We start from the raw sequence: 26937 nt of genomic DNA on the forward strand, positions 1-26937 counted from the left end.
AGTAAATCCTAATCATGCTAGCGGAAATGCGGAATCATGATTACTTTATTAGGCTAGTTTAATTTAAAAACTATTATCCATGTTAGTGACTAGTGATGGTAACGATGGTTTAATGGTTCACATCGTCGAACGTGATAGCAAGCTAGTAATGTGATCGTGATCCAGCTTCGAAATCGCCGTAAATATATTAATATTGCGTGATATGCAGTTTGTACAGTTGTACTACAAGTATTGTTCCACAGTTCTATACCGCCATCATTAGAAACGTGCAAAGAATGGTCTCGTATAGAAAATTGTATAGGAACCTACCCTTATTGGCTTGATGGCTTTTGTCATTAACTTTTTCTTGGGTTACCCCCTATTTTGACCATTCGTTCATTCCCACAGAGAATATACAAAAGATACGAAACTCATGCACGTTTTAACTCGTTTCGGACTCATCCTTCCTCTTATTTCCTATATAACGCTAAGTCGTTAACATTCCTTAATTATGCTTTGAAATAGTATTCAAATTACTTGTCTTTTCTTCTATCTCTCAATTACACACGCACAATATCAGCAATAATGGAGGGTAAGCACAAGATAACAGAAAGTGCTCTGACGCAGCCTCTAGTAGAGTTAGAGGCAAATGACATTTCAGTAAAAGAAGGCAACACATCTTTCTTCAAAACTTGTTTCAACGGCCTCAATGCCATCACAGGTAGGTTCTTCCTCCAATTATTATCCCACTTTTTCATCCATCTATTATGTAATATGAACGTAGTTTCTATATTTCATTTGCCTAGATACTACTCGACCTGTAATTTGATAAGTGCAATTTATGCCATAAACTGAAAAATATATATAAATTGAAAATTATACAAAAATTGATAAAAAAAATATTGTTAGAGTGATAAATATATAGCTTAAACTGAAAAGTTCATTCCTAAAAATTGATAAATTAAGTTCATGCCATTTACATACACTGATACAAGTTGATGTCATAAACTGATAAATTCATTTAATGCCATAAGTTGATAAGTTTATGCCATAACCCAAAATCTGTACATATACTGAGAAAATATACATAAATTGTTAAAAAATAATAATTATTAGAATGATAAATACTTCTTCTGTTTCACAATAAGTGAAACATAGAGAAAACATATCAAGGAATATAGAGAGCGAAAGTTGAGACCACAATAGAGTAGAGTGATAACAAATAGGTTGTGGTCCCTTTTTACTTTATGGTGTCAAATTTGTAATAAAAGTGAATTTTTTTTTACCATTTAAAACTTGGTTTCACTTATTGTAAATATGTTAAATAAGAAAAGTATTTCAATGTGAAATGAAAGAAGTATATACTATAGCTTATACTGATGAAGTGCTCTAATTAAACTGACACTAAATTGTCGTAAATGGAAACTCTTCTCATAACTAGCTTAAGTATGCAATACTGCAATAGTCAACTAAGCACTTGTAACAAAGCATTAGATAATTATGACCAGATCAAGCTCCATCATCATTGACTTTTAAGCTACCATTTGTACAAAATATGCATTGTGATCTATGTTTCCGTGAAATAGTTATAATTTGCCTTTCTATACTTGTCATTGTAAAACTTTATATATTTTATTGTATATATAATTATTATATAAAGTTGAAATATAGAAAATTTTAAATTAAGAGAAATTTAACAAGATCCAATATGACTCGAATTCTATATATACATGTGAAAAAATAATGTAGGGATCAAAACAAAATACCCAAGAAAGTAAGAAGGTTAAAAAAATATGTTGAAGATTTAAAAAGGGAAGGTATACAATTGTACATTTGTAGTAAGATTGTGGGAAATTACATAACTTCTTGCAGGACTAAAATAGCATTATATCTTCATTAATGCTAGTTTAATTCTTCTTTCATGAATTAGCTATTTCTCTAGTGGTAATAATATAGTGTTAGACGGTTTCAAGAGTAACATTTTCTTTTACGCAAATAGAATTTTATTCATAATAAAAATTCCAAAGACATAAACATTTTCAAGAAAACTAAAATTCGAACACCGATACATAACACCTTAGAGGTAATTATATCGCAAATTCGATCAATAATAGCCGTATCTGAAGTATGTAAATTAGCACTAATTCATCTGAAGATCCACTGATGCATAGTCGTTTGAATGAAAATACTTATTTTGTCATCTAGATATTTACCGTGATTATGAAATCCTGGATCTTCATTTCTCGCCAGACAAATAATCAAAGAAATTAATATTCCAAGCAAATTGCAATTACCAAATTCTGATCTTTCATAAGGGAAGAGAAGAAAGTCATACTTCAAACTCTCACTAAAGGAGAGAACGAATCCAAAAATAAATTGGTAAGAAGACTCTCATAAATAGGGAAAAGGATGAATATTAAAAACTAAACAATTCAAAACTAAGGAATTAAAAGGATTTGGGGATTGCCTCCATCAAAGAGGTGATGATGGTTCCCCCTTGCGGCTGCAAAAGGAGTAAGGGTTTTTTTGGGTTTTTTTAAAGGAGTAACGAGTAAAGAGAGGTCACATACTTTCTTACAAATAACTTCTTCAAGACTAACATTTATATTAGTTTACCAATTCTTTCATCAGATACCTCGGTGGTTTTTTAAAATTCATGGGGTACACCTATTATTTAAAAAATGCACCAGGTACCCTTACTAATTGAATAAAATGCATGAAATGCCCTTAATTACTGACGGTGTCAAGTTTCCATTAGCTTTATTTACCATTTCACCATTGTTAAACCCTAATCCTTAACCCTAAACCCCTAAACCCCTAAACTAACCTCTAACCCTTAACCTTAACCTTAACAGAGGCCAGGGTCTATTCGAATTTTCCCCATATTTCGAATATAGCAGCCTAGAATTTTTTGCGAGGGTGAGGAGGGATGGGGGTTGTGGGGGGTAGGGGTCTGCTGCGGGGCTACGGGGGAGGGGAGGGGGAGGGGAGGTGGTGGTAGTGATTGGGTGTTGGTGGTTGGGTGATGTGGTGAGATTAGGGTGAGAAGTAAGGGTTTAGTTAGTTAATTAGAACTAGTTAGGATTTAAGTAGGGTTAATTAGAGGAGTTAATGACTAACGGAATGTTGACGCCATTAATCATTAACGACATTTCATGCATTTCACTCATAAAGTAAGAATATTTGGTGCATTTTTTAAACAATAGAGGTACCCGTGAAATTTGAAAAACCACAAAGATACCCCAAAGTAAGGAATGGACTACCTACATGCATACTTCTTGCATGTTTTATAACTTTTTATCTAATACTTACGTCAAAATAGTCACATACTTTGCTAACGTTGACATTATATCTTAGGTATTGGAATTCTATCAGTTCCGTATGCCTTAGCAGCAGGAGGTTGGTTAAGTCTGATCTTACTTTTCATCATCGCCTTAGCGGCTACATACTCAGGTCTTTTAGTGAAACGATGCATGGAAGCTGATCCAAGCATCAAATCCTACTCCGACATAGGCGAACACGCCTTCGGACGCATAGGCAAAGTTGTGGTATCCGTAGTTCTATATGCAGACCTCTACATGGTTGTAACAGGCTTTTTAATACTAGAAGGCGATAATCTACACAACTTGTTTCCAGAAATTACGTTTGATTTATTTGGGATATCGATCGACGGGAAATCAAGCTTCATTGTTCTCATTGCATTGATTTTGTTGCCAACAGTTTGGTTAGATGACCTTAGCATTCTTGCTTATGTCTCAGCTGGTGGAGTTCTAGCATCATTTGTTATACTTATATCAGTTTTTTGGGTTGGTGCTTTTGATGGAATTGGGTTACATAACAAAGGAGAACTTTTCAACTTGAATGGATTACCTACGGCTGTTAGTTTATTCATGTTTTGCTATAGTGCTCACCCAGTTTTTCCACCGCTCTATACTTCCATCCAAAAGAAACATCAATTCTCTACGGTAATTTTCATGCCAACTTTAGCTTCATTATTCTTTATCTTTTTTATGCATCAAATGCAATAATCTTTCCTTATCAAAATAACCCATAGTCAACCTACTTGAAAAGAGGAATAGATTTTATATTTTACATAAGAAAATAAAGTTTACATAACAGAAACATGGTTTTGAACAACTAATATCACAAACTTGCTTGATCTGTAAATATGAACGAGATAAGAATAATTCAGGAAATTAATATGCAACCGATATAATTACTCTATAATTTATATTATTAAGAAGAAACCGAGTTATTGCATTCCACATGCTTCATGTCATGTCATTAATTGGTAGAATGTGCTTTATTTCTTATATGTTCACTAATTAGTGTTGAATTTAATATTAACTTACTAAGGACATCAATGTATTTCTTCTGGACTGAAATTATTTGATCTCTAATTTTTTTTCTAATTAAGTTGCTTTCCTCCTGTGACACATTAATATCGCTACCTCATGTTTTTAGAGGTAATAATATTAGATCATTTCAATGATTCAATCCATTCATAATAAGAAGGTGTTTGGTATGGAAAACGTAAACGGAGTGGAAATGATTTGGATAAGAAGGGGAAATGGAAATAATAACCGTTACCTTTAATTGTTGTTTGGTATCCTAGGGGAATGGAAACAATTGAGAGGATTATGATTGAGGAAGGAAACGTGATTTGTTTCCACTAGTTTGATAAGGGTAACAAATGGGGAGATTATGTTTCCCCTTGGAAACGGTATTTGTTACTTAACACTCATACCAAACAATTAGAAATGGAAACATGTATTTGAATCCGTTTCCTATATCAAAATTTTCCATACCAAACACCCTCTAAAAGCAAATGATGCATAAAGAATCAATGAAAGCATATGATGTTTTGAGCTATAAATAAATCTCGAGCTATTTGTTTTATTTTCTTAGAAGTTGAAAATTGTGTTTAATGCTTAACATATTAATCCCACTTTTTATACATGGCAGGTTTTACTCCTATGTTTCACAGTGTGCACTCTCAGCTATGCAATTATGGCAGTCTTAGGCTACGCAATGTTTGGAGCAGGAGTAAACTCACAAATCACACTAAATCTTCCAAAGCATAAAGTAGCCTCAAAAGTAGCAATCTACACCACTTTGGTGACTCCACTAGCAAAATACGCACTCATGTTGAAGCCAGTGGCACTCTCCACTGAAAGTTGGTTTCCAACATACCAGAAGAACAAGAGCTTCAAAATTTTGATCAGAACATCGTTAGTTGCTACACAAGTAATCGTAGCGTTGGCGGTACCGTTCTTCGGGTATCTCATGTCACTCGTTGGGGCGTTACTAAGTGCTACTGCATCTCTTACCATCCCTTGTTTATGCTATTTGAAGATTTCCCGCACCAGATGGGGAGGTGAGATGGTGGTAATCCTAAGCATTATACTGTTGAGCATTCTCATTGTGATTTTTGGTACCTATACGTCTATGGTTCAAATTATTGGGGAAATCACTAATTCTTGATTTTGCGATTAGCATGTGTATTGTAACTAACACTGAAATTTTTGACCGCTTATATGAAGGGAGATAATAAAAATAATACGAGTAGTTAATTTTTTCATGTCTAAACAATTGTATTCATTGCTCTATCATCTCAAATGAAGTTGCATTATCATGAATATTTATAATCAAGTTATTTTGCAAAATTTCAGGGTAAAATTTTTGTTTATTTTCTCATAGATAGTGCATTGTTTTCTTGCCTCCTATTCAATTCTTCCTTGCAGATGATTTCACTTTTTCCCTTTCATCTGAACATAATGTAAAGAATATGGTAATAATAGGGCCGTCTCATAAAATTAGAGGTCCTGTGCCAAAATAAATCTTTCAAAGACTTGAAGAAGTGCTTATTATTGCACACATATCTAGAGCCTCCCGAATCTATTCACCAAGAATCATCAACCTGCACAAACATAATTTCAGAAATCATAGCCACAAAATGCATTCCTTCCATTACATTTACATGTGCAATTTTACCTTGGTTTTGAAGAACACTAAATTGTTCATTCTTTATCTTCTTCTTGTTCTTAGAAGGACAATCCCTCTTAAGATGAGGACCATTGCATATCCAACAAGTGAGGGTCTTCCTCTTCTTGTTTGCAACATTGGTTTTCTTATTGTTGTTATTGTTGGATTGCTTGGTCTTACTAGACCCACCAACCTCTACGAAATTCAAGGTAGACTTAGGAATACTTAACCCCATCTTGAGCCCGGATCCCCTCTTCAAGGTAGACTTAGGAATACTTAATTAACCCCATCTTGAGCCCGGATCCCCTCTTTAATACGAAGATGAGCTCCTAATTGCTCCATGGACATATCTTCCTTTCTATGTCTCAAGAAATATTTAGTATCTTTCCAAGAGTTTGGTAATTTATCGATTATTAAGGCAACCGCAATTGCCTTAGCCATCACCATACCATGTGATCTTATTTGGTTCAAAATGTGATGAACTTCATGGAATTTCTCTACAATAGGCCAATCATTAGTCATTTTAAATCACTAGTACATAAAAGGCAATTTTTCGTCGTATGTGAGGCGCCTATTTGCGTCGCACATGGTCTGACGCCAAAGGCCTCGACGCAAATAGCCCAGACATGAACTGTGTCATATGACGAGCGACGCAGATGGTTGCGCTATTTGCGTCGCACCCTATATACAGTGCGACGCACATTATCAATCCCCAACCCCCAATTCCATCCCCAGCAGCCCATGGAATGTGCGTCGCACATGGCCAATGGCTTGACGCAAATCACGCATCTGCGTCGCACCATTGGCCATGTGCGACGCATATGCTTTATTTTTTTTTTTATAAAAAGTAGGCTTTGCGTCGGATGGAGGGCCACATCCGACGCAAATGGCTCATTCATAAAAAAAAAAACAAAAATTCATTTCACCATTAACTAGATCTAAATTACAGAATTACAACATATGACCGAAAATAAAACTGAACGAAAATAAAACAACATATGAACGAAAATAAAACTGAACGAAAATAAAACTAAACGAAAATAAAAGATATGATCTAAATAAAACACCAACTAGATCTAAAAATTGAACAAAAATAAAACTAAATGGAATCTAAAAATTGAACGAAAATAAAATATTATTCTTCTTCAATTTTGTTCTTTGTCAGATCTAAAAACTACAAAACTAAGATAAAATATTGAACCTAAAAAGCAACAAAATCAGATCTAAACAAACGGAGAAATGTTCGAACTGGAAGTCGCGAAATTTCTGGAATTTATGGCTCTTCCTCAGTTGTTCTTTGTGAAATTTTTGGAAATTCGAACTGGAAAAGCGAAGAAATGTCGAAAAAAAGACGGTCTTCAAACAGATCTGAAAAAAATGACAAATAACTAAAAATTAAGACATGCAAAAAAGAAGAAAAAGGAAAAATTTTTAACGAATTTGTCATTCAAACAGTCTTGGAGTGCGAATGAACGAAATTTAACGACATAAAAAAGGCGTGCTGAATGAATGAAATTTAACGAACGAAATGGAACCCTGAAATGGAGTGAGTGAGGGAGGGAGAGAGAGAAGAGAGAGAGAAGAGAGAGAGTCACGGCTGATAAATGAAAGAAATGGAGTGAGTGAGGGGGTGGGGGGGAGAGAGAGAGAGGAGGGATTTAGGGTTAATCGATAAATGAAAGAAACGGCTGAGAGTATAAATGTTTTTAGGTTTAATAGGTAGTGAGTGAGAGTGGCGAAACACGCGGGTTGATGGGCCGCGGATCTGCGTCGGACGGGTCATGATGTCCGACGCAAATTGGGCTTTTGCAACGCGCTAAAGTAACATGCGACGCACATTGGGTTCTCGATTTGCGTCGTATGTGCCTGCAGGTCCGACGCACATTGGGTTTTTGCAACGCACCTATGGTATATGCGACGCATATAGCTCATACTGGTGCTCACTTACAGATGATGTGCGTCGCACTCTTCTTCGCGTGCGACGCAAATGACCCTTTTGTGTCATTTCCGTTTCAATGCGACGCAAATCAGGGGACGCAAATCGTCGTTTTTCTACTAGTGAATGAATCAAAATTACTAACAAGAAATTTCTTAGTTGAAGAATCTTCTGAAATGTACTTGGCCTCAAGAGCATCCTAAAGTTCCTTTGCACTCTCCACGTTATGGTAAGAGAGTTGAGAATGTGACCCCGGCAGATGTAGTCATCATTCTCCCACTTTGTCCTCTTTCTTGTAGTCTCAAGAGACTCTTCCTCTCCATCCTCCGAGAGTGGTGGCATGGGTGTGGATAGAACATACACAACATTCAAGGTAGTCAACAAGAAGTGCATTTTCTTTTGCCATCTACGATATCCCACCCCCTCGAACTTGTCCAACTTTTGGAAATTCATAGTCATCTCCCTGAGTGGTTGAGCCATATCCGAAAAGAAAGAGAAATTTAAACTAATAGATTGTTAGGTGTCACCAACGAGAGAACCGGATATACCACTCCAAGGCACGGAAACTACGCTTTCCTATTATTAGTTTAATTTTGCCCCTCTAGGATCACCGGATTACCACGAAATAACTAATGAGACACAATGGAGAGAACAATTCACTTAGATGATCTTTTAAGTAAATTAACAAGAACTTGTGTTTAGAGTTTTTGAAGAACACTCAAGAGAAATTACCAAAGTTTCTCTCAAGCAAAGCAAGAAGTTTAGAGTATTGAAAATCTGATTTTTCTTTTAACCCTGTCCTCATAAGAATCACAATGATTATATAGAAAATATATCTTTTATAGATCAGAGTGGTTACTTTCATAACCCCCCCCCCTTTGTAACACCCCGATAATTCTCTCTTTCTGGAAAATACTTTTATAACAAATCTAGAGAATTACCCAGGCATTATCGCCCGTGTGATAACGTTTCGGCTTACTCAGAATTTTGCAGCGGAAAACAATTTACTAAAATAAAACAACTTTATTAAACTTATGAAATAAATGACAACTGTTTGAAACTAAAGACACACCAACTAAAAACCTCAAACTTAAGTAAAGATGTCCCTACGAAAACAACTTAAACTATGCTAAGTATAAGCCTCTCCATTCCAGATTCCCAATGTGATGCATCTGCAAACCTGTAATGTCAATGCAATACTGACTCTGCTCACCAGAAGGATCATCACAGGATCAATAGGCAAAGCCATGATCACACACACAAACAAGCACGTAATCAGCAAAGCTGAGTACTACATATCAGACATAAATAATCCTAAGCATGATACTACAACAACTTTGTAGAATAAATAATAATAACATATAAAAACTGCAGATGACTCTTACTGAACTAGACTCTAAACTTTTATTTCTTCTTTAAATGGAATAGTTATGGGACGAGTTGTCTATACTGAAATAGGAAATACGGTCATGACTCCGTAACCAAATTGACCTGCGATATCGAGGAACCTTTGAGCTAAAGAGGAAAGGTGATCAATCCAATCCTAGGAAAACCACGGACGCTCACCATGAATCCCAACCCTTAGTGTCCAACTCTAGACGTGCACCAGTCTAAAGTCTATAACCTATTCTCGTTTCACTTTACGTTGCATTCATTTTATACTTGTGTTGACACCAACCAAGCACATAACACTCACAACTAATAATCACATAACATCACAAAATTCTTTTTAATCTTAGAATCAACAAGTGTTCACAACTTACATCAAGACTCTTTTAACTTCTTTTATTCTTTACTAACTTCCTGTTGAACCTAGCCAACAGTAAACTGTACCTTTATATAGGTATAACTCATTTACCAAATAAGATCCACGGTTCTTATAAGATAAATAAATAACTCATGAATCTATGTAACACATGATTCAACTTACTTACATTAATTCACTCACGAATTAATACAAACTGAACTTATCTGCTTGCATCAAACTTCCATACAAACATACATATTCATAACTACTCTAGTTTACATGTAGCACAAGGCAAATATCATGTAAAACAATTTCAGTAATCATATATATGAACAACAAGGTCCTATACATGATACTAATAAATAAAAACATCCCTAAGGCATGTTTCTAAACCATATAGACACGTAGACTATGTACGTACCTTGGTAAACGAACGGTAGGCCACTTTTTCGATCTAAAAGTCCCCTACTATGAATATCTCCGCCTAGAAAATAAATAACAAGTAAATACTTGAACTAAAAAATACAGCAACTTTAAAAACGTCCCAAACCCTTTTAAACGTCTTTAAAATCGTTTTTATGTATTAAACTTTCGTTATTTTTAATCCCTAGTATAGTACAACTATTCTAGTGATTAAAAATCATTAAAAACCTTAAAATACAACTTTCTGAAATTCCAGCATTTATAAAATTTATAACCTTCTGAAAATATATTTAATGCATATAAAAATCATATTCAATCAAAACTCTATTATATACTTTAAATTATTAGTTTCTAGTGATTTAAAACCCTAAAAACATATTTTTCATAATAAAAACTGAAAATAATAAATCTGAAATTTTTTTTTATACATATGAAAACCGAAAATATATTTTCATATAAATTAATTAAAATCATAAACATGTAATAAAATAAAATAATGTAAAAATTAATCTTTAATGGAATCTATAGGAAGAAGAAAAGAAAACAACCACAACAAAGAGGAGGAAAGAGCGCCGGCAGCTGGACAGCAGCAAGGGTGGCGCGGCAGAATTTTGGCTTCAAGAAAATATTTGTGACGTTTCTTGTTCAACAAGAAACGTTACTTAGCGAAGAAGAAACGATTTTTGAGAGGAAATATGAACTCACGCAAAGGAAGAGGAGAGAGAAATGTCGAGTGAGGGAGAAAATATGAATAGCGTGAGATAAAAATAATTGGTTGGATAAAATAATTTGGGTTTTAGGATATTTAAAAGGCTAATCCTTTTAGGTTTAGGAAAAGAGATAAGATTTAAAAATTTGATGACTAATAAGATGATCACTTAGGACTTTATCATCAATGACTCTTTTCCTTTTTATCTTTTAGGAGTTTCGATTCCATTAAACTTTTTTTAAATAATACTTTTAATATCTTAAACTTTATTAAACATGCTTAATTAAAACATTTCAATTTTATTAAGCTATGAAAATATTTTTAGTTGACTTTTAAAATAGTCAACCCTTTTTAAAAGTCAAATCATTTTCCAAACTCATTTGGATTTAAATATAACTACATAAATACTTAATATATTTATGAAAATCCTTTAAAAATGTGGGGATTACAGTCTACCCCCTTAAAAGAAGTTTCGTCCCGAAACTTAACACAAAACCCTCGTACTTTCAAAAGTTTGAACTAAACATTTCGAAAACTTTTGGAGAAAAGGTAGTGCCTCTCGTGCACTTTCCCATTTTTAAAACACTTGTGTTACTTATGAACACTTTTCTTATGCGGAGACTCTACTTCTTTTGCACTAACATGTGCAAATTGCCCAACATAGGCATACATATGCATGAAAATCTCATAAAAATACACAAAAGCGCGAAATTTATCGCATTCTACCCCCCTTAAAGAAAACGAGTTACGCCCTCGTAACTCACCTCAAGGAATAGGTCTGGATACTTTTTCTTCATATCCTCTTCGGCTTCCCACGTTGCCTCTTCTGACTCGTGGTTAGACCAAAGAACTTTGACAATATGAACATCCTTGTTACGCGTACTACGCACTTTCCTGTCGAGAATCTTGACAGGTCTTTCCTCATAAGTGAGGCTACTATCTATCTGAACTCTTCAGGCTCTAACACATGGCGCTCATCAGGGATATAGCGCTTCAATTGGGATATATGAAACACATCATGCATCTTTTCAAACTCCATTGGCAATGCCAATCTATAAGCTACTTTCCCAATGCGCTCCAAAATCTCATATGGGCCTACATATTTAGCACTCAGCTTGCCCTTTTTCCCAAATCTCATAACGCCTTTGGTGGGTGATACTTTCAGGAATACTTTATCACCTACAGCGAACTCATCTTCGCCCGTTTTAAGTCTGCATAACTCTTCTGCCTATCTTGCGCAGCTTGAATTCGAGCCTGAATCAATCTAACGTTCTTGACGGTCTCCTCAATAATTCGTCCCCAAACTATATTCTCACTATAGTCATTCCAGCAAATGGGACTTCTACACTTCCGTCCATATAACGCCTCAAAAGGTGCCATCTTTATACTCGCATGGTAACTATTGTTGTAAGAAAACTCAATCAAATCTAATTGGTCCTCCCAACTTCCTTGAAAATCTATAGCACAAGCTCGCAACATATCCTCCATAGTTTGGTTAGTCCTCTCAGTCTGACCATCGGTCGCAGGGTGAAAGGCGGTACTCATCTTTAATGTTGTCCCAAGGTTTGATTGGACCTTTTTCCAAAACTTAGATAGAAATCTAGAGTCACGATCCGTATATGTCCTTTGGAACTCCTGCAATCTCACTACATGCTTGATATAGGTTGTAGCGAGTTGCTTCTTCTTCCATGTCTCCTTAATAGGTATGAAAACAGCGGACTTGGTCAGTCTATCCACTATAACCCAAATGGTATCATTTCCACTCCTCGACTTGGGTAAGGCAGTCACAAAGTCCATAGAAATCGAATCCCACTTCCATCCAGGAACCTCTAGTGGTTGGACTTTCCCCATGGGTCTCTTATGGTCTATCTTCACTTTCTGACAGGTTAGACACTTAGACACATCTCAGCTACCTCTCGCTTCATGTTCGGCCACCAATATATCACCTTAAGATCCTTATACACTTGTCACCCCCAGGGTGCACAGAATACGGAGTATTATGCCCCTCATCCATAAGACGTCTCTTAAGGTCATTGCACTTCTGTGGTACACACCACTCCCTTTAAACCTTAGACTCCCATCATCATGAATCTTGAAGTCTACTTCCTTACCTTGCTTCATTTTCTCTTTAATCTTTCTAGATGCTCATCCCCGACTTGACCCTCAATAATCTCATCGAAAACTGACACTCCCAAAGAAAGATTACTAAGTCTAGCCTCACTTTCCCCAGGATTTAAAATTTCTAGGTTCAACCTTTGCATATCTCTACACAACTCCTCAGGGACTATCAAAGCACTCAAGCTATGACTCGATTTTCGACTCAAGGCGTCAGCAACCACATTTGCTTTCCCCTCATGATACTGGATTCTAGATCATAATCCTTAATCAACTCTAGCCATCTTCTTTGCCTCATATTCAAGTCTTTTTGGGTAAATATGTACTTCAAGCTCTTATGGTCTGTAAATATCTTGCAAGTTGCTCCATAAAGATAATGTCTCCAAATCTTCAATGCAAACACTATGGCAGCTAACTCTAGATCATGGGTAGGGTAATTAGCCTCATAAGGTTTCAATTGACGCGACGCATAAGCTATTACCTTACCATTCTGTTGCAACACACAACCCAAACCATTCTTTGAAGCATCACTATAGACCTCAAATCCCTCATTCCCATCAGGTAGGGTTAAGACAGGTGCAGTGGTTAAACGATCCTTCAAGATCTGAAAAGCTTCCTCACACTTCTCATTCCACTCAAACTTGGACTCCTTTTTCATCAAATTAGTCATAGGTCTTGCTATCTTCGAGAAATCTCTACAAATCTCCTATAATAGCCAGCTAAACCCAAGAAACTCCTAATGTCAGACACACTCTTTGGAGTTGGCCACTCACTCACAGCTTGAATCTTAGCAGGATCTACAGAGACTCCTTCCTTAGACACAAAATGACCCAAGAATGCTACTTTCTCCAAACGAAACTCACACTTAGAGAACTTGGCATATATTGGTTCTTCCTCAAGGTTTCCAAGATAATCCTCAAATGTTCATCATGCTCGGTTTCATTCCTCGAATATATCAAAATGTCATCAATGAAAACCACTACGAACTTATCTAAAAACTCATGAAAGATTCTATTCATCAAGTCCATAAATATAGCAGGAGCATTTGTTAACCCAAATGGCATTACAGTGAACTCGTAGTGACCATAACGCGTTCTAAAGGCAGTCTTAGGTACATCCTTATCAGCTACCCTCAATTGATGATATCCTGAACGTAAGTCAATCTTCGAGAACACACTCGCTCCATTCGTTGATCGAATAGGTCATCTATTCTAGGCAAAGGGTACTTTTTTGATGGTAACATTGTTCAACTCCCTATAGTCATATAATCTCATACTCCCATCCTTTTTCTTCACGAACAAAACAGGAGCTCCCCAAGGCGATGCACTAGGTCTGATATAACCCTTATCCAAAAGTTCTTGCAATTGCGTCTTTAACTCACTCATCTCAGGAGGTGCCATTCTATAAGGTGCCTTAGATATAGGTGCAGTTCCAGGAACTAAGTCTATGGTAAACTCACCAGCTCTTGCAGGCGGCATACCTGAAATTTCACTCGGAAATACGTCCATAAACTCATTCACTATTGGAACATCCTCAAGTTTTAACTCACTTCTTACTCACATCTTGCACGCTACAGAAAAACAGCTCACACCCCTTTCTCATCAACTTCTGCACTTGCAGAGCAGAGATCACTCCAAAGTTCTTAGGTTTCCCAAATCGTCTATATGAGGTCAATTTTCCCGAAGGGTTTCTCAACACTACTTTTGAACTTCACAATCATCCTGGCCTTGTAATGACTAACCAGTTCATCCCAAGAATCACATCTAATCTCCAAATTGAATTCTATTAAGTCAGACGGAAATACAAAGTCTCCTATCTTAAAGGAATTTCTAAACAACTTGGTCTACCTTATGATTTCTCCAATAGGTATGCTAATAGGCAAATCAACACTTCAAAATCTACTAACCCAATTGAATTTCCTCAATCAAACTTGCTCAAATCACTGAGCCTTTAACTCCTCAGTGGCTATTACCTCAAATGGAAATCTAGACAAGCTATGAACTTGCTATAATACTTAGAGATAGTCATACTTCTCATCCTAAGGTTATAAACTCTTAGTTTCCTCATAAAAGCAGGGTAAAACTTTTCTCTTAAAGCAGCAATAAAGGATTCCCAAATAAACTCTTTCATAATACCGAGTCTAGTCTCATTCTCTTTCTACTATAAGTCAGTCTCATCTTTCAGATACAGTATAACTTGACCTACTTTCACACTCTCAGGACAGTTCACAGCCCAAAAATCTTTTTAAACGCCCTAATCTGACTCTCTAAGAGGATAGGGTCAGCTTCCCCTTAAGGTACGGGTTTAATCTTAGCTAGTCTCTCAAACATGTCCCAAGAATCGGGACTCTCAGGTCTTTCTTGCGCCGAATTCTCTGCCAATAGGCGAATAGCAGAAGCTAGGGCATCATCATTGTTTGACGCTCTACTTCGCGACTGAAATCTAACGTAACTCTACTTTGGGTTCCAGCATAACTTACATATTCATCTAATAAGGCAACACTTGATTTGATCATTAAAGATCGCATCAACATACAATTCCACTAAGTTTCAACAGAAGTGTTCTCTAATAATCACATAATCATCATGAAAATATATTCACATCAACGTGCAAGTAGAAACAAGCAAGCAAGAATATAATCACATGATAAAAGAATAATAAAAAAAAATATTCCCATCACGTGCCCAGAATAAATTCTTACTCACTCATATAAAGAATAATAACTTCTATTCCTCAATCGATAATAAGAATATTTTCCCAATCCAAAATAACCAACTTATTCCTCAATAATATAAAGAATACTCAATAAGGAAATTTAAACCATTATAGCTTGACTACTTTCCAACAACTAATCTTAAAGCATAAATAAATACTCTATGATTACATATCATTCATTCCTTATTTCCTTTATACGGAGTAAACATTTCATCTCCAAAGTCTCCAAAGTCTTCACTATAATAATAGTAGTAACGATAATAACTTGAGTTCTTAGATCTAGTAGATCTTCAAATACTTTTGGATTGATGTTCATTTCATCCATCTCTAAAACACTCACATCGCTCAGATGAAGTCTCCAAATAACATTGTAGATGTCCTTTCAAGTTTGCACTCTAGTACAATCAAACTCTTGAATTACTTCATATATCGCTAACAGGGATACCTACTTTTAACCCATAATGCATAATGTTCTCTAAGCTAGTGTAACTATAACTTCCAGGCTCATGACATCGAACATTCTCATCATCACTCAATATAATTGGGTTGTGGTAACTTCCTACTCTAGTACCTTCTCTATCAGACATGGCTAGGGATCTATAACAAATAAACCATAATGGTTTAGCACTCTTTCTAACGTGTTCCCACAAATAACAAGGGTAAACATAAACAAAGGCATGTAAAATATAACACCTTAGCAGGCAAGAAGGATATAACAGTTAGCAATGAAGAAAAAAAAAACATTCATGCATCATTAGCAGGGAAGTAAAATAATAATGCACTTATTTGCAGGGAAGAAAATAATAATGATGCTGAACTAACTTTTCAATGCAGGCATATAATATTTCTATCCTATATGCCCTTCTTATACTACCCATTCTCACAATGCCATTCTATAAATCTCAAAGGCATGAAACTAATGCAGATACTTTTTATAAATAACATTACTTTTGTGCCTAAAATAATTCTTTCGAAATAATAAAATAAATTCGGACTCCAAGGTTACTCGAAAAAAAAAAATTTTCACTCCGCAAAAAAAAAAAAATTTTTTTTTTTAAAAAAAAAAAAAAAAAAAGTCGAACTCTTCCGTTTCCGGAAAATTTCGAACCTCAGATTTCCTTCAAAAAAAAAAATTTCGGTATATATAAAAAAAATTTTGGTCCTCAAAATATTTTGTGTCTAACTTTTCGAAATGAAACGTAGGAGCAATACTAAGGTTTCCTTCAAATAACCATAAGCTAGGTAACTTAAGAAGCTAAAGTCACTTAATAAGCTAGTTAGTTAGGCGCCTATAAGTCTTAAACTAACCTAAAGCTCCGATACCACTTTGTAACACCCCGATAATTCTCTCTTTCTAGAAAATACTTTTATAACAAATCTAGAGAATTACCCAGGCATTATCGCCCGTGTGATAACGTTTCGGCTTACTCAGAATTTTGCAGCGGAAAACAATTTACTAAAAAAAACAACTTTATTAAACTTATGAAATAAATGACAATGTTTGAAACTAAACACACCAACTAAAACCTCAAACTTAAGTAAAGATGTCCTACGAAAAAACTTAAACTATCTAAGTATAAGCCTCTCCATTCCAGATTCCCAATGTATGCATCTGCAACCTGTAATGTCAATGCAATACTGACTCTGCTCACCAGAAGGATCATCCAGGATCAATAGGCAAAGCCATGATCACACACACAACAAGCACGTAATCAGCAAAGCTGAGTACTACATATCAGACATAAATAATCCTAAAATGATACTACAACACAACTTGTAGAATAAATAATATACATAAACAAACTGCAGATGACTCTTACTGAACTAGACTCTAAATTTTATTTCTTCTTTAAATGGAATAGTTATGGACGAGTTGTCTATACTGAAATAGGAAACGTCATGACTCCGTAATCCAAATTGACCTGCGATATCGAGGAACCTTTGAGCTAAAGAGGAAAGGTGATCAATCCAATCCTAGGAAAACCACGGCACCTACCATGAATCCCAACCCTTAGTGTCCAACTCTAGACGTGCACCAGTCTAAAGTCTATAACCTATTCTCGTTTCACTTTACGTTGCATTCATTTTATACTTGTGTTGACACCAACCAAGCACATAACACTCACAACTAATAATCACATAACATCACAAAACTCCTTTTTATCTTAGAATAACAAGTGTTCACAACTTATCATCAAGACTCTTTTAACTTCTTTTTTATTTACTAACTTGCCTGTTGAACCTAGCCAACAGTAAATGTACCTTTATATAGGTATAACTCTATTACCAAATAAGATCCACGGTTCTTATAAGATAAATAAATAACTCAAGAATCTATGTAACACATGATTCCAACTTACTTACATTAATTCACTCACGAATTAATACAAACTGAACTTATCTGCTTGCATCAAACTTCCATACAAACATACTATTACATATACTTCTAGTTTACATGTAGCACATAGGCAAAATCATGTAAAACAATTTCAGTAAATCATATATATGAACAACAAGGTCCTATACATGATACTAATAAATAAAAACATCCCTAAGGCATGTTTCTAAACCATATAGCACGTAGACTATGTACGTACCTTGTGTAAACGAAGGTAGGCCACTTTTTCTCTAAAAGTCCCCTACTATGAATTCTCCGCCTAGAAAATAAAATAACAAGTAAATACTTGAACTAAAAATTTACAGCAACTTTAAAAACGTCCCAAACCCTTTTAAACGTCTTTAAAAATCGTTTTTATGTATTAAACTTTCGTTATTTTTAATCCCTAGTATAGTACAACTATTCTAGTGATTAAAAATCATTAAAAACCTTAAAATACAACTTTCTGAAATTCCAGCATTATAAAATTTATAAACCTTCTGAAAATATATTTAATGCATATAAAAATCATATTCTAATCAAAACTCATATTTATACTTTAATATATAGTTTCTAGTGATTTAAAACCCTAAAAACCATATCTTTCATAATAAAATAAAACTAAATAATAAATCTGAAATTATTATTTTTATACATATGAAAACCGAAATATATTTTCATATAAAATATAATTAAATCATAAACATGCTAATAAAATAAATAATGTAAAAATTAATACTTTAATGGAATCTTAGAGAAGAAGAAAAGAAAACCAAACAAAGAGGAGGAAAGAGCGCCGGCAGCTGTGGCAGCAGCAAGGGTGGCGGCAGCAAGTCTTGGCTCAAGAAAATATTTGTGACGTTTCTTGTTCAACAAGAAACGTTACTTAGCGAAGAAGAAACGATTTTGAGAGGAAATATGAACTCACGCACAAGAAGAGAGAGAGAGAAAATGTCGAGTGAGAGGAGGAAAAATATGAATAGCGTGATGTATATAAAATAATTGGGTTGGATAAAATAATTGGGTTTTAGGATATTTACAAAAAAAACTAATCCTTTTAGGTTTAGGAAAAGAGATAAGATTTAAAAAGATTTGATGACTAATAAGATGATCAACTTAGGACTTTAATCATCAATAGGACTCTTTTCCTTTTTATCCTTTTAGGAGTTTCGATTCCATTAAACTTCTTTTTAAATAAATACTTTTAATACTTAAAGCTTTTATTAAGACATGCTAAATTAAAATATTTTCAATTTTATTAAGCTATGAAGATATTTTTAGTTGACTTTTAAAAATAGTCAACCCTTTTAAAAGTCAAATCATTTTCCAAACTCATTTGGATTTAAATATAACTACATAAATACTTTAATATATTTATGAAAATCCTTTAAAAATGTGGGGGATTACACCTTTAATCACTAATTAAGGACCTTTAATCAACTGATTTAAGGACACTAATAGGCATTAAACGGATAACATACACATCACAACGGTTGAAAACCGTCAAAGCATCTTTTCACCTTCCTAGACAGAAGACACGTCGCGACTCGCGAAATAGGTCGCCAGTTGCGAGACCCAGGTCGCGACCCGCAATGACCCCCAGATTGGGACCTGCGATGGGTGTCGCAACCCGCGACCGGCTTCTGTTTTCCTTGATTTTCCACGTGACTTTGCAACTTTGTGTACTCTAATCTTTTGCATACTACACCTCCTCCTTTTCTAGTATATGACCATATGAGTATAAAACACATTACCCTATAAATGTTCCAATAGAAAAAACCTTAAATTACACAAAAATAAACCGATTTGGTTTTTTCAAAACCAAATCAGTTAAATTCAACTTATCAGTTGGCAACAATGATTGGATAATAAGTTGAGTTCTTTGGGGGCCATTTAAGAAATTAAACCCAACTCAATAACTCAAACTGTTCCGGGAGGCAACATGGGCCGGATCAGTTGAGTGATTTGGACCTTTAAAAGGTTGCACCCTTCTCACGACTACGCCGTTCATTCTTCCCCTTCCTTTTTTTTGACTTCCTCCCTTTCCCTCTTATCCTTCAACTTATTAGGTGTCAACCCTCTCCTCTCTCCCCCCCTCCCCCTCCCCTCACCGATTAGTCCACCACCATCAGCCCTCCCCTCACCAACAACTGTACACATCCATTTAACCCTCCACATAGGTGCCCAACAAGCGGCGGACTCGCCACATATGTGGTGCAAATCACCTCTACCAATGGCTCGAATCACTATCAAAACTTCCTTTTCTCTTGCGCCCAACTTCCTCTTCGTTCTTCCACCCGCCACAACAACAACGAAGTGTCATCGTTGCGCCAACCACCAAAGTCGTCATCGATGCACCAACTACCAAAGTCGTTACATTCATTCTTTGACCACAACTAACCACCACAACATCGATTCATCTGGTAGATTTTCTTGTAATAATTTTGATTTTATTTTTTGTTTTTTAGTTGAAGATCTCGTCTTTCCCTAATTTCTTTTTTTTTTCATTTTTTGAGTTCCAGAGATGCTATTATATATTTATTTATTTATTGTTTTGTATTTAATTTATTTTCGTGTTTTAGGTCATTGAGTTTTTTTTTCGTTTTTTTCGTGTTTCTAGGGTTTAGGGTTGGAATTAGTTATATTTTTTAGTTCACATGTAATTTGAAGATTATTGTTTACTGTAATTTTGACTTTAAATTCGTATTTAGGTAGTTATTAATTACGTAAGTGTACATGTACTGTTCTGGAGAAGTTGCTAAAAATACAAGCTACAAAGTGGTTCTTAAAGTTCATTGTGGGACTCAATGGAAGCTATGAGTAGATGAAAACCATCCTTCTTCTGATGGATCCCCTTTTCCCTGTATATAGAGCTTACAATATTGTGTTGAAGATTGAAAAGAAGAAGTAAATTACTGGAGACATTAGCATTGGAAATGAAGAAAGTGCTTTGGATGTCAATAGACAATGCCAGAGCTTTGGAACCTTTACAACATTTTAACAAGAAGGATTAAAGAGAAATAGAATGGAAAAGGAGTTTACGAGATGTAACCACTATGGAATGAAGCATCACTTTAGCGGCTAGTGCTTCAAGCAGGTGGGGTACCTTGATAGGTCCAAGAACCATAAATGGAAGGCAAACACGAGGCAAGCTACCGATGTAATGAAGGAAGAAAGTGAGACACCCGAACGAACTCCAGTTGACTTCAACAATATTCATGGTGAGAGTAGTGAAAGAAGAGATGACCGTAAGCTGGTGTCAACTGTTGTGTCCTGGAGGTTATGAAGGCTTTTGGAGCAAACATAATGACCTATATATATATATTAATTTTGCAGGTAAATCACTCCTTTCAAATATTGTATATTATACGGATTTTTCACCAACTACCCCCAAGTTTTCAAAAAATTCACCCGGTACCCCCCAAGTTTTCAAAATACACGGGGTACCCCTAAGTTTTAAACTAATATACGCACATACCCTTAATGACTAATGACGTTAAATATCGTTAGTCTTAAACCTCATTAAACCTAATTAGCCCTAATTAACCTAACTAAATCTAACCCTAACCCCTAATTTCAAACCTTAACCCTAACCCCTAATTAATTTCAAACCCTAACCCTAACCCCACTACCACCCAACCACCACCCCCTCCCCCCTCCATCCACCCCACTCTACCCCTGCAGCCCCGACCCCCATCGCAACCACCACCCCACCGCAGCCCCTCCCCCTCCTTTCCCCACCCCGCAACCTCGCGAGCCCCCTCCCCACCCATTCGATTTCTCCCCCACACCACCACCACTATGCGCACCAACTTTGCGGCGCCCAAAACCCGTCTTTCATGCGCAGCGCCCAACACCCCTCTTTTTGCCGCAACGTCCAACACCAGTACGTCCCCACACCACCACCACTGTGCTTTCTTCTCGGCTGGATTCCCCTCCCCCTGTTTGCTTCGAACTGCGGCATCCCAGCCTGCTTGACTCTGTCGGCGGTCCGTCGCCTTTTTCGAAGCTTAGTTTCCCCCCTTCCCTGCAATGTGTTTCTTCCCTAAAATCAAATGGGTGGAGGGCTTGCAGGGCAGCGCGGGGTAGGGAAGGGGGGTCGTGGGGGTGGGGAAGGTAGGAGGTGGGAGAGGGTGGGGGATATGGGTAAGGCTAGTGGAAGGGTGGGGGAGGGGTGGTTAAAGTTAGGTTTAGGGTTATTGTTAGGGTTAGGGTTAAGGATTATGGTTAGAACTAGGGTTAGTGATTGGTTAGATCGAAATCTAAAAAATTAGGTAATGACTAGCGGCGGTTAACGTCGTTAGTCATAAGGGTATCTAAGTGTATTAGTTTGAAACTTAGGGGTACCTCGTGTATTTTGAAAACTTGGGGGGCATCAGGTGAATTTTTTGAAAATTCGAGGATACTTGATGAAAAAATTATATATTATCAAAAAAAATTGTGACCCTAGGTCTTGAATAGGGATGGTAATGGATTAGATTTAGACCATCTCCTTACGGACCCAAATCTAGATCGATTTTTATAGGATGGATCTAAATCTTCCTTAGATCCATCGGGTCTTAAAGAATAGGACCTATATCCAGATACTGCATATCCTACGTATGTGGGACCTAAACGGGTCTGTCGAAAAAGGTAATTTTCGATTCAGAATTACAAATAAACAACTTTACAACAAATTTGCAACTAAATTCACCAGCTTTAACAGAAATTCAATTAAACCAATTCACAACAAGAACATAGAAAATTCACATCTTTAAATATGTAGATTACATCAGAATTTCAAACAGAAGCGGTGGTGTTTTAGTGGAGCTGGTGGTGTTGTGGCCATGTGCATGGAGAGAGAAGCGCCAAGCTCTCGAGCCACATAGAAGAGATAAGTCATGCGCGAAGGGAGGAGCTGAAGGTGACTTCCTATTCTGATGAATAGACAGAAAGGGTGGTGAACGTAAGAGTTAAGAAGGGGCGACCGTGATGGGGTTGTCGTGTGTTGGTGAAGAGATAGAGAAGGGTACTGGTGGGTGTGAGAGTTGAGAAGAGCTGGTGGTGAATTGGTGATTATGTCGTGGCCTTCTGTTGGCGAGAGAAAAGGAGTGGTGGTGCTTGTGGAGACTGGAGAAAGGAGGGTCGTCGGCGACGATGGTAAAGGGGGTTGGGTGGTGGCTACTGGAGAGATAGAAGGGGATGGCGTCAAAGAACTTGAGATAGTCAATTATGGTTTTGACTTAAGGGAGAGAGAGCGGAGAAATAAAATTGTAAAATTACCTGCAATATCCGATTTTTTTCTGTCTTAGTGAAGGGTCTGAATTCAACATAGGTATTTTATGAAAAACATGAAGTCATCACCCAAGTGATGTAAACTCCAAAAAAAAAATTAGAAAAAAAAAATCGAAAAAAAAATTTAGGGGTATAAATCTAATGAACAAGTGTTTTATAACTATAATCTAATTGCGTGTTCTCATATAAGGAGCATTCTCATATGAACTAAAAACCTATAAGAAGCTCATGATTACTAGAATATAAAAGAATTAGAATTAGAACTGAAGTAAATAATAGTAGGAGCAATTAATCAATAAGTAAAGAACGAAATGGTGCACAACATATATAACTGTGAAGATTTCTTTTTTTTGACAATGGTGGAGAAAACAGAAATTAAAAACTAGTAGTGGTGAATTGCGAGCAAGTTCGAGCATATAGCTGAGCTATATCATGCGCCCTTCGAACTTGTTGGCGATTCACCTTCAAAAGAAAACACCATGAAAAGGATATTGCGAGTTGTTTTATCTTGCTAATAGTCCAGTAGATCGTAGTAGGAACCGCCAGAGGAGATTGTAGCGCGGTAATCAAATTTGAGCAATCCGTAAGGAAAGTAATATGCCTCAAATTATGTAAAACAGCCCATTGCAAAGCAAGAAGGAACGTTTGGCATTCAGCATGGAGGGCCGAGGTAGCAAAACCATAATTACCCCCTCCATTAGCAACTAATTGTAATGGTGCAGATGACAAATGTAAAGTCCCAGCAAAACCCATAACTCTTATTCTGTCTTCCAGGCAGCATCGAAGCTGATTACATATTGTGGCCGGGTAGATTTTGTTGCCCGTAGATGTACCCCGAGGAAACCTGGTGGAAAATGCATAGCTTGTTCCGGAGGATCGATGTAGAAAACGTAGGTTATTAAAACAAGATAGTGTTGCAAGTGGGGAGTCAACCTCAGCAATGTCCTAAATTGGTCTAACAATGCGAACAACATCAGGGCCCATATTGCGAAAGATGCGCTCATTTCTATGCAACCAAATGCTCTAAAGAGTCCAAATGAACCTCTTAAGTGTTGAACCTTATGGTCCATCCTTACTATGTAGTAGCAGGATATGTGTAGCAACCCAATCAGAGCAAGTAATTGGGCTACTATGTGAGTTCTGAAGAGGAAAATGACATTGTTGCCAAGTGTTATGAGCTATAGGGAAATCTTGAAGCAAGTGCTGTAATGTTTCAATTTACTGGGTGCAAAGATCACAAGTTGGGTTAACTGGCACCCTTCGTTGGACTAGCTGTTCTTTTGTAGGTAACCTATCTAGTAAAACACGCCAGATAAAAAATTTCCATTTTGGTAGAATAGGAAGATGCCATAAAATTTTAAACACCTTTTTATTCTCCTCGCTTAGAGAACAAGGATTGCGCGACTGCTTCTGAAGAAGACAAGTATAGGCTGTTTTTGAAGTATAGTGGCCTGATTGGTGATGAACCCAGACCATGAAATTTCCATTAGATGAAGCAGGTAGCTCCATATAGAATATCTTGGCTATCTTTGAAGGAGAAAAAAGCCCTTACCAAAGCAGTTTTGTTCAATTAATCGCAATGAACACTAATGAAACTAAGGCTAAAGACTACGAAACAAAATAGAGCCAAAACAAAACTAAAATAATGAAAAAGTGTCCAATTCGAAGTAAAATCCTCAAATATATATCTCCTAATACTAATAAATTTGTGTGCGCTTAAAATAGTATAGCAAACCAGTGCAAATTAAAGTTTCCAAGACCATAACTGATCTCAAACTAGAAGTCTTCTAGGGGTATGTTCACCTATTGTCGAATATATCTACGAGTTTTTTTTTTCAACCCACTGGAATTATTCTTTATGGTAAGCACAACGGTTTGGGCGGGCAAGTTCGATAAATACGGGCCGCTAGGTTATAATACGGGTTAATGACACCGTTTTATCAATATTTTATTGTTCTATTTTTCATAGAAAATGAGCACTTATCATTAGTAAAACTATTTTCGTCTTTGTTATATGTAAAACAATCGTATTATTAACATATACTTCCTCCTTTTTTTTTAGTTCTAGATTTTGACTTTTGATACGATTTTTATATTTCACTTTCACCATCTTGTATTATTCATACATAAGGAAAAATATCGTCATGTGCCATCTTGTTAGATTGTCTCGATATATTTTCAAAATTTCAACTTTTTATAATTTTTACGTATGTATAATCCAATATATTAATTCTTAAAGTTTTTCTTTTGCTAATGTGCAAAACAGAAATAGTAGAAGTAATAAACTTCAGAGGAAGTATATAATTTGAAGCGATAAAACTGGTAAAATTTTGATCAATCGATACTATGAACGATGTCATAACAAATCAAAGATATTGAAAGTTAAAATTTATTTCATGTAAATATATAACTATGTTTGATAATTTATTGGTCATACTATTTTAAATATTATATTTCACAATTTACAAAAATTCATTTTGTAGAATTTATTAGAATGGTACCAATCGGGCCAGGTCAGATTCAACATTGATCTTGACCCAAATTTTCTAGGTTCATCGGGTTAAGGTCGGGTTTTTGGTTGAAAAATCTTGTTCAAACCCCAAGAAAATCAGGTCAGATCATTTTTGGACCGGTCTAGTTGCAACGCAGTAGAAAGCGGACTTTAGAGTAGGGGGGAAGGTAAGGGGTAATCACCACCTCCATGTTGACTTTATAAAAGACCAGAATAAAGAAGAAATATTGCAGCGAAAGAAACATACAAACAGATGCAAGTCTCAATACGTACTGCTTTGTTTTATTTGCATATTAATGCTAAAAGAGTACTATCATTAAACAGCCTTGATAAAAACTACTTGACTTAAAAACTACTAACATAAACTGAATAATGGAAAGTAGTGAAAACGTGCCCCACTAATAGTGGTGTCAAAACAGGTTTCCAAACAAGTTTTGGGTATACCCACAACGAACCATGTCAGATCCGGACAGGTTAGGATTCTGACAATCAGTGTCTCAGGTTGTGATTTGTCAGGTTTTTGTTCAATTGGGTCGAGCACATTTGAATCATGGGATTCCCGGGTGCCGGACATGTCTGAGCATTCCATTTACAAGTCGAACCATTTCCGTGTATGATCGCCCGTGGACATTTTTTTACCAGGTTTGCACATGTTGTATTTAGATTTCATGTACGCTTGAGTTGAGTCAAGTGTACTCGAGTTGAATTAGCAATGACCTTAGTTCGATCATTGTGAAACATCGGGTTCATTCGCAATTGAACGTCAATTCAACTTCTGGTAACTCCTAATAGGGCTATCTTCATTTTGTTATGGATTTTGTGAACGAATCATATTAATAAAAGTATGAAGATTGACATATATATACATATGTGTGTGTGCGATAAATATATAGATGATAACGAAAAACTAATAAAAACACTATATTGATTACCGTGATGTTTAGTGTATTCTCTTAGTCTACTTTTGCTTCGACTAATCGGTTGCGTAAAACCACTCTAATGAGTAAAGGAGTAGAACGACTCTTCATATGCTTTAATATTATATATTATCACGAATGACAATAATAACAAGTAGAAGATCAATTCCAAAATTTTTATAAATGATTTATTATTATAAGCATTATGATTGATATATAAGTTCCTAAATAGCTATAAGGGTAATGAG

The 26937-nt window shown here is 35.9% G+C and overlaps 1 protein-coding gene across 1 annotated transcript; it reads left to right on the plus strand.

Annotated features, from left to right (window-relative positions):
* The first annotated feature begins 402 nt into the window (after positions 1 to 402).
* Positions 403 to 5560, plus strand: LOC104906216 (amino acid transporter AVT1I). Its single transcript, XM_010694944.4, has 3 exons — positions 403 to 700; positions 3337 to 3944; positions 4945 to 5560. Exons 1-3 carry the CDS (start codon positions 565 to 567, stop codon positions 5461 to 5463), a joined length of 1263 nt encoding a protein of 420 aa, XP_010693246.2. The 5' UTR covers positions 403 to 564; the 3' UTR covers positions 5464 to 5560.
* Positions 5561 to 26937: the final 21377 nt, after the last annotated feature.

The sequence above is a fragment of the Beta vulgaris genome, chromosome 2, assembly GCF_026745355.1.
Source record: "Beta vulgaris subsp. vulgaris cultivar EL10 chromosome 2, EL10.2, whole genome shotgun sequence".
Lineage (NCBI taxonomy): Eukaryota > Viridiplantae > Streptophyta > Magnoliopsida > Caryophyllales > Amaranthaceae > Beta > Beta vulgaris.